At 39.7% G+C, this 15,535-nt stretch overlaps 2 protein-coding genes across 2 annotated transcripts in view; one reads left to right on the forward strand and one right to left on the reverse strand.

Moving 5' to 3' along the window:
* LOC310961026 (synaptic vesicle membrane protein VAT-1 homolog) overlaps nucleotides 1-15,535 on the reverse strand; it is a 243,107-nt gene that overhangs the window by 84,688 nt on the left and 142,884 nt on the right. The window lies entirely within an intron of this gene.
* LOC310960508 (zinc finger protein 385C-like) overlaps nucleotides 1-15,535 on the forward strand; it is a gene marked incomplete at both ends in the record, with an annotated part of 34,544 nt that overhangs the window by 18,507 nt on the left and 502 nt on the right. Inside the window, 6 exons of the mRNA XM_083932221.1 lie at nucleotides 7,653-7,793; nucleotides 8,093-8,200; nucleotides 12,486-12,657; nucleotides 14,319-14,714; nucleotides 14,800-15,002; nucleotides 15,169-15,267. Of these exons, the coding sequence (XP_083788347.1) occupies nucleotides 7,653-7,793; nucleotides 8,093-8,200; nucleotides 12,486-12,657; nucleotides 14,319-14,714; nucleotides 14,800-15,002; nucleotides 15,169-15,267 (1,119 nt within the window). The remainder of the gene's footprint in view (nucleotides 1-7,652; nucleotides 7,794-8,092; nucleotides 8,201-12,485; nucleotides 12,658-14,318; nucleotides 14,715-14,799; nucleotides 15,003-15,168; nucleotides 15,268-15,535) is intronic.

The following is a 15,535-nucleotide window of genomic DNA, read 5'->3' on the forward strand; positions in this document are numbered from 1 at the left end:
ATGTAAATAAAAAGTCCCAGCAAGCTGACAGCCTCCGGTAAAGTTCTGGAGAAAGAGATATGCATCGCATTTGTTATCTAATCTGCTGTTTTGTGCCAGCAGCGTGGATTTAAACACTTTGATGAATTTTATCTCCCTTGATTGTTTTTAGTTTAACTCTCATGTGTGGAAATTAAACGTTGCTGTAGCTTGCGTCCTTTGCAGAGTAATCTCAGTACCCTGTGATTTTTCTTTGACCGGAGGACACTAGTCCTGGATTTCACCTTGGACGAATTCAAAAGGAGTTTACGGGCCCCGGGGTGAAAATGGGCCCACAGTGCTCCAGATGAAAGTAGGACAAATTACCGCAGGGAGCCTGATCCGGGCTGGATGGTGCCCTGCAGGTAGAAATTCTCACTAAAGCCACCAGCTCTTCCAGCTGTGTGGGTTTAAATAGACAGGGACAACCGGCAGGAGAGAATTTGGCTGTTGGCCGCCAGTCGCGGTCTAAATGTACTTTGCCACAATAAAGATGATTTATTTAAAGACCACACAGTGCAAGACGGGGGCAGCATTTTAAGCCATCATGGAAATTAGGCCTTCACTTTCACCGTTTTGTTGCCAGTGGAGGGAGCTAAGCGGAGCTGTCAATGGTAGTTTTAATGGATGCTAATTCATCCTCCAGAGCTCATCATAAATGCCTACCTCTCTGCCTGTTGTGTAAGCAATGAATGGCATCATCATTACTGCAGAAGCGCAGTGCACTAACCACTTCTGTTTTATGACTCAGAAAAGCTGTGTGCTTCATGCCATTATGAAGTGGAAAACATACCGTTCAATTTTCATCATCTGACAATGTGTTTTGCAGGCTTAACAGCAAACCCCTGTCAGGAGAGGCAACAGCATTTCAATTCCACGTTCCTCTGTGCTTAATCCTGCCTGTTTGATTAAATAGTGTTATGACTGAGTGCTATTCTGCAAATAGAAAGATTACTGTTAGTTAAAGATAGGGTGAGTGGGATTTTCTGCACGTACAGCATACACTGTGCACTAGTGACTTCATGTTTAGCGTCAAAGCAGATCAGTTATTCCAATCTGATTCATAACAGTATATAAGTGTTATTGTTTAACATGCTTAAATTAATGTAAATATGAATTACTCGTCTTAGATATATCAATTGAATGTGTTTTCTGTTGGTGTAATTAGAAAATACCTGTAAATATCTGATAGGATAAATTAATGATGTGATGACATTTTATATTGAAAAGGTCAAAGGTCAACTTTACTGTGGGTTCGGGACATTTTCAGCTCTACTGGGTCTCAATTGAGTATATCACCTACAAAAATAATAGAAACATATCCTCTCATGAGAAAAATAATCTACATTTTCTTCCATTTTTTCCACCTTTGTTTTGCTAAAGATTAAGCTTATACCACAATGTTTCTGTGCCTGAATTTGCTCCCGTGCCTGTATCAGTCTCCAGAGGTGCACAATTCATCAACCGAATTTTAAGGGTGAAATTATAGCATCATATGTTTGATGCTTTTTCACATTAAATTCAGTAAAATGAAGAAACAGCCTTAATTCAGTTGTTAATGTCACAAAGCATTAAGACCAAACAGAGGAAGCTCATCAGAAATGAGAGTGTGCCTTCACACGGCCGTGTTGGTTCAAACTGAAGACAGAGAGCCTGGCTCAGACAGATGATCCCGGGAAATTCATTCACCATGAAAGGAACCAAAGCAGCCTTTCCTCTGATGCTTTCGCTGTGATTCGCCGCCATGAAAGCCTCTCATCCCCCCTTTTTTTCCACCCTTCATGAAAAGATGCCATTTCCTTCCCTCTGATTGCTGTGATGTTGAGTCACCCAGAGACTAATCCTGGAAATAATAGAGATTAAGCTTTTCCCCCAGTTTTTTTTCAAGGTTGCTAAAATTTCTCCGGCTCATAATCTTTTATCCCTTCTCAATACGGGAAGGTTCGCTGCTGTGTGTCCATGAAGAAGCTATCTTCAGCACAGAAAAAGAAAGTGAATACAGATTAGAGCATGCAGGAACTGGCTCCTTTTATAAAATGTGGAATTACTTTTATTGTAGAAAGAAAGAAGAGGAAAATCAAAAGTGACATGATCCCCGCTCAATTTACTGTTTGCTAAACCCTTGCCAAGAGCAAAAGTGCAAAGGATTAAATAGTGCATCTGCTCTAACTTACAGTCGTTAGCATGTCCGGCTAACTTCTTTAAAGCCCAAGAAGCATATAATTAACAAACTATACTATATTGTACACACCCTGTTCACTGTGTATTATTTCCCAAATATGTGGACACTTGACCCTGGGTGTGATTTCATTCTTTAACAATCTAAGCTAGCTCTGCATTGCAACACAAGGATAATAGTGTTTTTATAACTTGCATATCTTCTACATCGGTCATGAACTGGTGAAGATGCAAATTTTTCCCTGGGACATGAAGCTTTAGCCTCATTCTTTGTGTCATATGTAGCCATCAAGTGTCTTAAATAAGCACAAAAATAAATGGTGATGGGTCTGATGGTAGTTTTTCCTCTGATGTCATTTATGCTCATTTTCATGTTCATACTTACATGCATTGCATTTTAGGTTTCTTTTTGAAACTCAAAAAACACATTATTTCTGAATATACCTGTATTCACCCTCTGTCTGAAACATTTTAGCGGCTGTCTCTTTAAGACTGGTTCCTGAAAAAACCCAGTCTGCTCTGATTGGTCAGCGTATCCGGGTCTTCCTCATCTGCTCCCGGCATTGTAATTGCAGCCGGGTAATGACTGTAGTGACACTGTAGCTGCACTTTCTACCTATATAAAGCATAGTTGCACCTCAACCTGTTTTATGAATTTTTAAAAAGACATGGAAACTCTTTTTACAATACTGGGCCTTCAAAGGTTAACTAAATCCCTTTATTCAACCTTTTTATTTTAGGTTATGGGTAAAGTAATTGAGTTCTTGAGGTCATGAAGTTCTAAAGTGATGAGTGACTATTTATAAAAACTAATCAAGGCCTTACTGGTTGACACATTCCCACCATGATTGGATGAAACTCGTATAACCACAGCTTAAGTCCATCTTGTCAAAGTCGCTGGAATGAAGCTTTTGTGACACTTTCTGGATGCAAACGAGATGGGCAACATGAAAGGGACAGTCCTGTCAGAAGCGCGTTCCTCTTGTTGGCTGATATTGAACAAATTCTCACAGATGATGGCAGTTTCTAGTTTGTTCGGCGCAAAACAGAGTTAATTAAACGTCTCGCCCTGCTGTGTTTTGTGTATATATGCGTGGGAGATTAATGAGATCAATTTCAGATATGTGTAGGAGAGGGAATCAATGTCCCCAAAAGTCATACTGACAGGCAGATTAAGCACATCGGCCTAGCTGCCCGTGGTTGTCTCTCTCGGTCTCTCTTGCACTTTCTCTCTCATTTCTCGCTACTTTGTCATTTGCAACGCAATTCAATACACTTTATTGACATTAGTCGTACATGAACAGTCCTGGTGGAGCATTTTAATGAAACTGGAATTCATCAAACACATTACCTCTGTGTGTTTTTGTAAATGTTTGTTTTCCAGAGAGATCTGTGCTGCACATTACACATGCAGGGTCAAATGAATAGGAATAATCAGCTTTAATCATTTCAAATTCTAATCTAAATTGCACACAGTATGCTTGAGTGCCTGTAAATCACTCGATAAACAGACTAAACTGCTAAAAAAAAATACAGGATTACATTGATATGATGTATATTTGGCTTTGTTGGATTGATCAAGAGTTACTTTTAGAATTGGCTGTCCCCCAGTTTTGTATTTTTCACATTAATCATTTCTCACACCTCTGTCTTGGACTTCACACCTGCTTTTCCTGTTTTGGTTGCCAGGACTTGTTCGTCCTTTCTCTTGTGTTTTGACCGAGGTGATTTTGGCTGTATTTTGGTCGCATCCGTCTCTTCTCTGTGGCAACACAGATATAGCTTCCAATTTCTATTCATGGCTTTGCATCAGATAAAAAAAACACTTTTCTTTCTGTTTGCTATTCAGTGCTCCAAGCAGGCGGTTTCAATTTGTTCAATTTTGTTTCCCTGGTTTGAGATTGTGATGCAGCGCTGGTCCGAGGTTGATCCCACTGGTGTGTTATATTTGGTTGGTCAGTCTGTTGACCAGCTGAGGGAATCAAGTCTTTAAGTGGTTCATCATTTTTAGTGATTCACTTCCCAGAACATACAATTTCAAATTGACGCCACAACTTTTTGATTATTTTTGTGAATAGTTTTTAGTCAGACTTCAAGTGTGACTCTAAGTATCTAGCATTTTAGCAGTTAGTGTGTTAGCCTGTTTATGTTAGCATTTAGTTCAAAGCACCACTGACTATAACAGTGTGACACAGCTGCTAGCATTGGCTTTAGACTCATGCTGTGTCTGAAATTGTATGCACTACATACACAATGTATATTACAGTTCAATGAATAAACAGCAGTACGTATCTTTTCAGACGCACTGAGCTGTAATTAGCATGTGACTTCCTGAGAGCTTCCTTGTCCGTTTGAGACACGTAACCATGGAAACACATGCCAATATCAGCTCTACTGGCATAGCCATATAATGTTTAAATTACTGGAAAATTGGAGTAACTAGTCCAGTAGTCAAAAGGTGTCAAAATCATTGATATGTGGAATTGAAAATAGAAGTTGTACTCTGTAAGATTTTCATCTATTTAATTGTCTGAGTTACTATTTATCAAGGAGTGAGTTAAAACAATAGTAACTGATCATATGACCCACTAATGAAAGCACTTCTACTTGCCTTTTCGCTGATTATTACAATATCAGTGGTGACATTCCCGGGCAAAATGTAAATACGCCATCATGTTAGTGATGCTGCTGACAGCGGTTGGTCTGTCGGCCTACATCGTTATGCTATCAACGGTTATGCTAATATGTACGTGTGTGTGTGTGTGGATTTAAGAGGGCAACATATAGGGGACGGACTGAAGGAAGAGAGGTGAATGTGTTTCAGTAAATTTTACAAAAGAGCAAATAATAAATAAATAAATATTCAACACAAATAGTGACTGTGAATGTGACAAGATGGAGGGCTCTGAAAGTATAGGCTGGTTTGCAATTACATCTTAGTGACAAAGATGCCGCTCGAAACAGCATAACTCAATTCTCATGGAGTACAACTTTAAAGAGCTGGCAGTTTTGAATGCCGTTGTTACTACTGCATTGCATTGTGGGATACTTGCGCCAGCCTGGTGTCAATTGTTACATAATGTAACATTAGACTGGAAATAGTAGGCCTGTGTAATTCATGTATTATCGAAATCATACTAAAAAATCTCACTGTTTTAGTCTGCTATATAGCATGTTGGTATGGAATTTCGCACGCAGCCAATGTGCTAAACATTAGCACGCTCACATTGTCATTGAGATCATGTAAGCATGTGGATGTTAGCGTTTATCTCAAAGCACCTCTGTGTTTAGGTACAGTCTCACAAATCTACTAGCATGTCTATAAACTCTTAGTCTTGTTTAATATTCCAAAATACATTTTAGTATTTCATTTCCAAGTAAGGTGTCTATTTGGATTACTTTGAATCAGATTAAAAAAACATTTCTGGCAGGTTCCGTACCCTGAGGCATTTGTAGCTCCAGGCAATAATAAAACAAGACCTGCAGTGGTGCTAACCGCTGCTGCTCAGTTGTTGCCTATCTCTTTACATGACTCAAACAATTCCTTTGAGCATGTTTTCAATCTGTAAATGTTGTTTTTCTGTTCCCTCTTCCTTCCTCTGTTATGTCTCTCTGCTCTGCTCAGGCTTTAAGAACCATTTTTGAGTATGGGACCAGATTAAAACCGTTAAAACGGAGTAAAACCGTGGTAATGCTCAAGGACTTTCAAACCTGCCTCATCCCCAGAGATAAAACTTGAAATCCAGAGGTGAAAGAGGGATAAAATTGGAGGAAATTGCTTTCAGCACTATGAAATAACATTATTAGACAAATTTTAAGACTGACCGTTTTCCCTCTTTTCAGTATTTAGATTTGAAAAAATCCATTCATTTTATAATAGACTATGTTTTGGTGCTATATGCAGCAACAGTCTCTTCACATATTTTAGTGAGTCATGTCTCCTCATCCTCCAGTCGTCATCTGGTATGTTAATACTTCTGGCTTCATCACTCAGTTTCATTCAGTTGTTATCCAGAAGTCTCCTCCTACCAACCAATGCTCCCTTCAGCCTTTCCATCAAATGCCTCTTGACATTTTCCATCATCCACCCTCAGTTACCACCAATTTGAAATCCATACCAAGTCAAACATTGTCTTTCAAATGTAAGGAAAACATTTGATATTGTATCAAAAGACAGCGACTTGCAAAGTGCCTGCTTTTTTTATCCCACATTTTGTTTTTTTTACCCCTGTGAAGTTTGACCAAAAGTGTGTTTTCTAAAAAAAATTGAGACGTTTTAACTGTAAAATGCTAAAAACAAACAAACAAAAGAACTTCACTTTGTGAACTTGGAGTAAAGTTTCCTGTTGTGTAGAAAATCAGCTGTGTAAAACAGGTTTTTACCTCAAGTCCTTGTCATTTAGATATTCAAGAAACAGTATCAGTAATGTGTTATAATCCTGCATGAAGGCAGAAAATGAATCCTTAATTCACTATGACTCATATGATATGGTTATAGTTTGAAAGTGAAAGTGGACAAACTATCAAGAACCTCTGATTTTCTTGAACTCAACAAGCCCGCACTTCTCGTGTCATTCCTTTATACCTGAAAAACACGTTTTTTTCAATATTACGATTTCTTTACTCATAAATATCTCATGGATATCTAAATGAACTGCCCTTCAACAATCAAGTTAATCCTCATAAGTTGTACATTTGATAGCAAGAAAACTATTAAAACAAACATTCACACACAAACTGAACCCCATTCCACCACTCACTTATATTCATTTTGACTTGTATTCTGTCATTTGCACATGACCTTCTAAATTTAAAACCTCAGGACTTTCAGCATACAGACGATGCAATAATTACCATGCTTATGTAAGACACTGTGCATTTCAATGATGAGCGCACTAATGTTTACTTTGGGCTAGACAAAGGTCAGTGCTGTGCTGCTTTTTAAAGCATGAGCAGTCTGAAAGCATTTAGGCCAACCAAAGTTAAGCGTGATGAGATGAGAGGTCATGTGGAAGGAGATCTCAAAGCAAAATGTGATGCTGTGGGACTCATCCAAACAAACACTTCAGAGGTAAAGTAAAGTAAGACAACAAAGCAACAAAAAGCAAACAAATATGTATATTTTTCTCAAAATCCGTCATCTTAAGCCTTGAAACATCCTTGCGATTCCTTTAACTTGTAGAAGCAGGAAGATGCATTTATCCCCTGCTATTACGAAGTCATTAAAGATTTACTTAGTGAATCATTCACTGTGGGAATGGATCTTTTGGATCCTGTTTATCGTGGTGCCACTAAACTCTGTCTTTATCCTTGTGAGTGTAAATGCAGCTTCGGTGGCCTCAGATGAAAAAGGGTGAAAAGTGTGTATATGTGTTTAAGATAAGAGTCTTAACAGGATGGAGCAGGAAAACAGTTATCAAGATGTTATTTTCCCTGATGTAGGTGCCCTCTCCCAGAGCCAGGTCCACCCGCTCCTGGGCTCGCTGCCTCTGCCAGGTCGACCCCTCCAGCCGCAGACTCATGCCCAGCTGGAGCACTTCCTGCCGCTCAGGGTCAACAGCTCCTCGCCACTCAGCCTCTTTCCCAATTTCAGCACGGTAAGACACCATATCACATTTCGTCTAATGTGTGAGAGTCATAGAGAAAGTGATTTCAACCCCTAATTGAATTTTAATTTTTTTCCTCCAAACCCAAAGAAAGATTGAAGAATATTTTGGTTACTTCAAAGACTGGTATTGGCCTTTGAGATTACAATATTTTACTCCTAGCCTCAATTTGTTTTTGAATATATATATATATACGGTTTATATACATATATTAAAGGGAAGTTTGGAAGCTACTCTGTTGAAGCAGGACTAACATGTTCATGTATGTGCATTTGTGTTGCACCTCATAGATGGACCCAGTGCAGAAGGCAGTGATCAACCACACCTTTGGTGTGGCTCCACCCAAGAGGAAGCCCATCATCTCCTGTAACATCTGTCACCTGCGCTTCAACTCCACTGTGAGTCCGACACTCGTTCAATATCCCATGAGCTTTCCTTGAGCTTTCATCTGGTAAACTGGAAAGAACAAAAGCTCAAAGACAGGTCTGGATTTCTTTTTAATTCACTGCAGGAAGGTGGGAAAATACCTTTGACCACTCAGCTCTCGATGTTTAAAACACAAACACGACTTTCTGTCTCATGAACTGTCATCTTAGGCCCTGTGTCCACATAGAATTTTTTTCTGCTGGGCTTTGTTTCTATGACAACGACATCATGTTAGCTAGGTGGCTAGCTTAATGCTGCGTTAGCAGAGGGTTGACTTCACAGCTGACAAGCTTATAATGTGTACGTGATAAAAACACAACACTTACCAGCAACATTCAGTGTCAAATGGGGAAAAGGTAAAGCGCTAGGGGAAAGGACACTGCTGCATATCTTCTCTCATTGGGAACAATTGAAAAAAAGACGCTGTCACTCAGAATAAAAACGCTATGTGGACACAGGCTAAAGCTCATCTTTGGATTTTGTTTGCAGCCCACATACTTGCAACACATTAAAATAAAAATTGCATCCTACTGGTCCAAAAACAATCCTGAAGAAGGCTATTCTTCTTATCAGACCAATCAGTGTATTTCTACAGCTTTTATTTTCTTAATCAACCAATGAGTTCTTAAAGGGAAACCAGTCAGCTAGTTCCTCTGCTTTTGTCCTTATCTCACCGCTCTATTCAAATTCATTTGGCTCCCATTCCTATGGAGTTCGTTTATACATATTTGCATTTATATTGTTAGGAGGAACCTGGTGGAATGACAATGACTCTTCTTTTTGAAACTTGAACAAAGCAGGACACTGGCACAAGAACATTATACAACTCTTACTTCCTCATCTGTGTCTTTCTGTCTGTGCTCTGTACTTTTGGACATACAGTGATGCTGTGAGGAGTCCGTTTTCTAGCTAACAGGCTCTCTCCTCCTCCCCTCTATGTTACCTGCAGCTGAGCTGAGAGCGCTGGTTGACCCAGGAATTGGATGCCAGGTTACAAGCAGGTACAGGGTCCCAACAGGGGGTTCACTGAATTGGCACTTGACAGATAAAATTGACTAAAGGAATAGTTCAGAATATTTCAAGTCTTTTTTTATACTCACTGCTTGTGTAGTTCAGTAGGTTTCATTTTCACAGTCATTCGTATTTCTTCTTTTTTTCTTTTTAAATATTAGGCGTGCAGCTTCAGGTTTGCCTCTCGAATGTTCAAACCGATGAGTTCAATGCAATTACGAATCCACAGTTTGAACAAACTAAGTTCAATCGTGAACAGTGAACAATCTGTAGCTGTCAAGATATTTTGATTTGGACCAAAGTGATCTATCGACAGATCCCCATCCCTAGAGCTACACCGCTAGTGAGGCAAATTGTTTTTTGAAATTGCAAAACATGATATTTTTAAAGAAGGGAATCAAATCACATTAGTAGAGAGAGATGGTTTCCAAAGTTTTAAAATTTCATTGCTATAAATTCAGTGGTAATTAAATGTCAATGCCAATTATTCAATAGAGTTAGGTACCGAACATCGATACTTAGCCAGGCACTGATCGAATTGTATCGACTCGATACTATGGAGGTTGTTTTTTTTTTGCTTCTGCAGTAGTGTTTTCTCTCACTGAATGTGGACTCAACGTGGAAAGCTGGATCCATTTGTTCAGTATGAAGACAGAGATGGATGACTGAAAATGATATCTGCTGTTCATATTACATAACCGGTGTGCATAAAAAAAACAAGAACAGACTAGATGATTTTCAAATTATTCCTTTAAGACTGCTAATCTGACTGAAAAAGCATGAAAGACCTGAGTCTGAAGGATCCCTGGTGATATTGTTGCTCTGTTGTGGAGGACAGATAACTGTGTATGAAGACTTTGGGTGGTGTGAGAATGCATAAAGCAGCTTGAATCAAGCAGTCCTGACAGTCTCCTTCAGGTGTCTTTAACTGAGGATTTTTGTCGTCCTGGGACACTTATTCCACATGTTATTCTCTCTTTAAGTTACTATGGTGGAACATAGTGAACACATACTACACTGGCATGCCAGATAGTATGTGCAGATGGGAGCAGATTCATCACTCTGACTCAGTTGAAAATCACGCTGAATGGTTAGTGTGCGCTGACATTCAACGTAGCCAAAGGGGTCGTTCACCCTTTGCTCAGCCCTGGATCCCCCACCACACACTTTGACCCACTGTGGTACCCTTTCTGTTTGTGTAGCAGCCCAAGCTTTATACAAAGTGTTGATGGGGAGACTCTTCCCCCCACAACTCTATACACACAGTCGCTAAATGTAACCTCTACACACTGAACCCAGGGGCTGGACCGTGTACAGTGTGTACCGGGAAACTGGATAATTTGAGCAATGACAAATTATCTAACAGTCTTGTGTGAGGCTAGCTACTAAAAGTCCTGTTACACTGTTTCAAACTGTTGATTTAGGGAGTGTTTCATGTACAGAAACATTAGTGTTACAAAAACGTGTGCTGTCTCAAAGGATGAGACTGATTATGTTTTATATTTTTCTTATTGTTCACAAATCAACAATACCTTAGTACGTCCAATTTTCCTACCGTGTCTGTGGTACTGAGGCCCATTAATTCCTGCTTAAATATTTAGAAATTTGTCAGAAATACTAATTTATATTTAAAGGGGCTAACTTATTAACTTAATTTATAGCATGTTAGTCAAACTACTGAGACTATTTTCAGTGGTGGATTAATAATCACAGAATTACAGAGCCTGTGTTCATTGTAATGAAGGGACATGTGGCCTATTTATGTATTTTTAATAGTTATTGGACGTTCTGTGGCACAGGAATGATATATTTAGTCATTCATTCAAGTCCATGAATGAATGAGTCCATTACAAAGACAAACACAAATAAAAAGCCATTAAATAACTTTTTGATGAGGGAAAATACTTTAAAGAATAGGATAAGATGGATTAAGATAAAACAATAAGATATCTAAAATGTCCAAAAGGTAGTGAAATGATAAGTGAACTGAATTAAGCGAGGTGCTGTATTTTGTTCCAGGAGCCAGGTGCACTAAAATTAAAACAAGTTTTTCCAGTAAGATCAATAAATTGTTGGTTTTGGTCTTTTCATGGGATTTGTTGACAATATGAAAAATATAGAATATCACCAGACTTGATGTCATGTATGGTTGCTAAAGCTATTTGAACTTTTCATCTTTTGAGACTCGGTTATAGGCCTTTTTTTCTTTGTTTTTTGTTTTTTACAGAGGAAACATATCACAGTAAAGGAAAAGCACAGTAAATAACACAATTATTGATGGCTGAATTCCATTTAGCTGCACCAGTTTCAGGGTTGTGGTATTGTGCATGCTGGCTCACCGTCACAGCTTACTGGGACACTTGAATGGAACAGAGCCATTGTTAATGTTATTAGTAACACCCGTGCTTTTCCTACGACAATTCCTAATGTCTGCTGTGAGTAATGGCTATTCACCTTAATATATTTCTCTATCTGTAAAAGAGCTCTTCATCAGCAAGATGGAGTTTGCTCATCAGCATGAAAATGGCTCAGTCACCATAGAAATTGTTACTGAATATTAAACACTACAGCTACATTGTGTAGATGAATATTGTTCAGTAAAAAAAAAGATCAACAAAATACGTATTAATGTGTGTATGGATTCCCAGATAAATGTGTTTTGCTTCAGCTGTTTTGTTTCACTTTTGGTGCGCTTCTTCTTGCTGGATCTTCCTCTGTAGAGCACATCTTGCTTTATGGAGCTATCCAGAGCCATTTTGGGATCCCAAATTCGCATGCAAATGTGTTTTCTCTCACCGAGGAAGGCACGGGGTCATTTTGTTCTGCAGAATAACAGACACTGGCAATTTTGTGTCACAACGAATCAGTGGCAAAAGGAGCCAGTGAGCTCAGAGGACGGCCATGAGATGCCTCAAGTCCAACTGATGCTCATTTGTGCACAACCGTGACGGCGATGATGATGATCAAAATGGCGATGTGACGCTTCCTTCGAGTCAAATGCTCAATCGCATAATTTTCTCCCAAACTCCATGGAAGCATGTGAAGCCAAAGAGATGGAACAGATGGAAAGATTACAGTTTACTGATTTCATTGCCCTTCATTAATTCAATCATGTCAGTGATTCTGTTCATATAACTGTGCACTCACTTTCTCCTCTGGTTGTTTTGCATGGGTGCGTTCATGGGTGTGTGTGTGTGTGTGCGTGGTGTGTGTGTGTATGGTGTGCGTGGTGTGTGTCATGGTCAGACCCAAGCGGAAGCCCACTACAAAGGTCACAAACACGCTCGCAAGCTGAAGGCCTTGGAGACCCAGAGGAACCGACAGAAGAACGGACACAGTCCATCCACAACAGGAAAAGACAGAGGCCGAGAGAGGGGGATGTTGAGAGGAACGGTGCCCACAGACTTGAAACACACGGGTATAAACCTTTCTTTTTTTAAAGGCGCTCCTCTCTCCACCCTCAGTAATTAGTGGTAATTGGAGAGATGCAAGCACTAAGGCTTGGGTAGCTGCCACTCAGCTGGCTAATTACCAGCCATTACCTGTCCTGCTATCATTGGCTCTGTCAGATAGGTAATTACACTCATCAAGCAAGATGAGAAGCCTTAAAACACTTTTTAAAAAAAGATGCTCTCTGAAGAGGGATGTAGTGTAGTTACTTACTTTGAGTTTGATTTTATTTGTAAATTAACAAAACTCCCACTTAAGTTCCTTGTACATATGATGAAATGAGTTGTCAGTTTGCTAATGGACATCGTCAAAAGGTGTAGGAAATGACGGAGATGGGCCCAGAAGTATCCAGAAGAAGAGTCGTGTGTCCCTCCTTGTTTTGTTGCTAAAATCAGAGTAAACAGCAGCGGAGTGGAGAGGTCTAATACACCAAAATGACGAATACATTAGGCATACATTTAGCTATTCAATTAATCTAGTAATACTTTCAGCTCTAAAGATAAGTTTGAAAATAGCTTTGTGAATTAATTTGATGCTGGACACAATCAAAAGAAGAGGTGCATCAAAGTGCATAATAAGCTGATGAATCACCTCGGGAGGGCCAGGTGGGCATTTTAGTGAAACTTTAAAGTTAAACTGACAATAAACGAGGTCCCCTCGGATCTGAAATATATACTGAAGGCCACCCAATTTATATTGCACTTTACCCAACCCCTTTGTGCATGGTGCTCTGCACACAAATGGAGATGTACTAGAATTTCCCCCATACTGTCTTTGTGCACATGACCTAGTGTGTCACAAAACACTATAAAACCTGCCATGTGTAACTGGTTAGCTTGTTAAAATCCCCACAAAACTGCACTCCCCCGGTGTGGTAGCTACAGCCTGTGATCCTTTCCTTATTCTTAATGTTATAAATATTGGTTCTTCTGCAACATTACTTAAACAAGAGCTGCTGTAAGATTAACATCTGTGCTGTCTTTTACTCACTTCTCTACTCTGTCTAGCTTTCCTAGATCTCCTCCCTCCCATTTTATTCCAGCACCTATCAATTTACTTCAATCCACACAATGATTAGCTTGTTACATTTAGCGGTTGCCATGGTTTTTGATTGATGGTGACAGAGGGAGCGAACAATTGACAGAGAGACAGGGGAAGATTGATTGAGATGGCAGAAAAAAGAAGGAAAATATATGAAAATTAAAGAGAAATGACAGAGCAGAAAAGTAGGTGATTATCCAAAAAAAGTATTTTAACAAGGTTATGTGACAGAAATAGAACCAAGAAAAAAAAGTCAGGTTAGTTGCACAAAATGACTGATACGAACAGAAAGGAAAAAGAGGATCAAATTCAGTTCTAGAAATGAACACTAAAAATAAGTTGCTGACCATTTAAATAAAGAATAGATAAATATAAAGTAGCTTTGTGACACCATTTCGAAATCACCTGAAGCATTGTTTTCTGCATTATATGTATCCGTAAAAATGTTTAATTCATAGCAACATATACGCTGATATATGATAGATACTGATGTCTGTGATCTGTGCCAATATTGGTCGACCAATAAAACCATCTGGCTCTAATAATGAATAACATTAGTAATGTTAATGTTGATTCACCTGTCAACAGGCCCAAGTACTTCTTCCCAACATGCACAGCATCAACCACCAAGCTTGTTGGCACCCACTGTGTCCTCACAGTCTTCATCCACAGACTCCTCCTCACTCCACTCTCCTCAACTCTCCCCACAAATCTCCCCTGGCCCTGAGCTTACCGATCTACCTTTAGACACTCCGCCTGGGAAAGGGTGCAGCTCGGCCAACGATGCAGCCCCACACTCTGACCCTCAGGGGAGCTCCGTGGGAGGGGAGAAGGAGAAGGAGAAGGAGGAGGAGGATGAGAAGGAGGAGGCAGTGGCGAAGATGGAAGAGACTAAAGAGGCCAATAGCAACAAAAAACCTTTTCACTGTCCTACGTGCAAAGTGACGGTCAATTCCAACTCACAATTGGAGGCTCACTGTAGTGGTATGTTCTGCAACACTACTTATATTACTCAGTTAATATTAGTTAGTTTATGATTCTTATATTCATCTTTGTTTGTCTGAATCAGGCTCTAAGCACAAACAGATGCTTGATGGTCCCAACAGCAGCCAGTCACAACGCAGGGTCAAGATGACATCATCGCCCAGGCCCACCAGCCGGATTAGGCAGCGAATGGGCAGCAAGACCAGAGCGATAGTGGGTGTATCCAGCCAGCCCTTCCACTGTGAAATGTGCCGGGTGTCCGTCAACTCAGAGACACAGCTGAAGCAGGTATGTGGCTTTGTCCTGATTTGCATAAATCTGACTAATGTTACAACTGTATAAAAACAAATAATGTTGAATCCCTGACCTTCTGTGTTCTCAAGGAAATCTACCCAGTTTGTTGACTCCTGGAGCTGTTCTGACAGAATCACTTTATATTCCTGTCCCCTTTTAGCACATGAGCAGCAGGCGACATAAAGAGCGTTTGGCTGGGAAGCCTGTCAAGGCGAAGTTCACCCCCTATAATAAACTACAGCCCAGTGCTATATTAGCGGTGAGAATTTGACACACACACACACACACACACACACATTTGAAAGATCATATGCAATACAAACAACGCATACTCAATAGGTGCAAATACAAATGTCTACCTGGCACCTGTCGACACAAGTTGCCAAAGCAGCTTAGTGATTGATACAAATAATATAAATATACAAATAATTACCAAGTGACTCTATTTGTTATGTGAACACCGAGACATTGGTCCAGACTGAAATATCTTGATAACTATCAGATGGATTGCCATGACGTCATCAATG

The sequence above is a fragment of the Echiichthys vipera genome (genome assembly GCF_963691815.1).
Source record: "Echiichthys vipera genome assembly, chromosome: 18".
Taxonomy (NCBI): Eukaryota; Metazoa; Chordata; class Actinopteri; order Perciformes; family Trachinidae; genus Echiichthys; species Echiichthys vipera.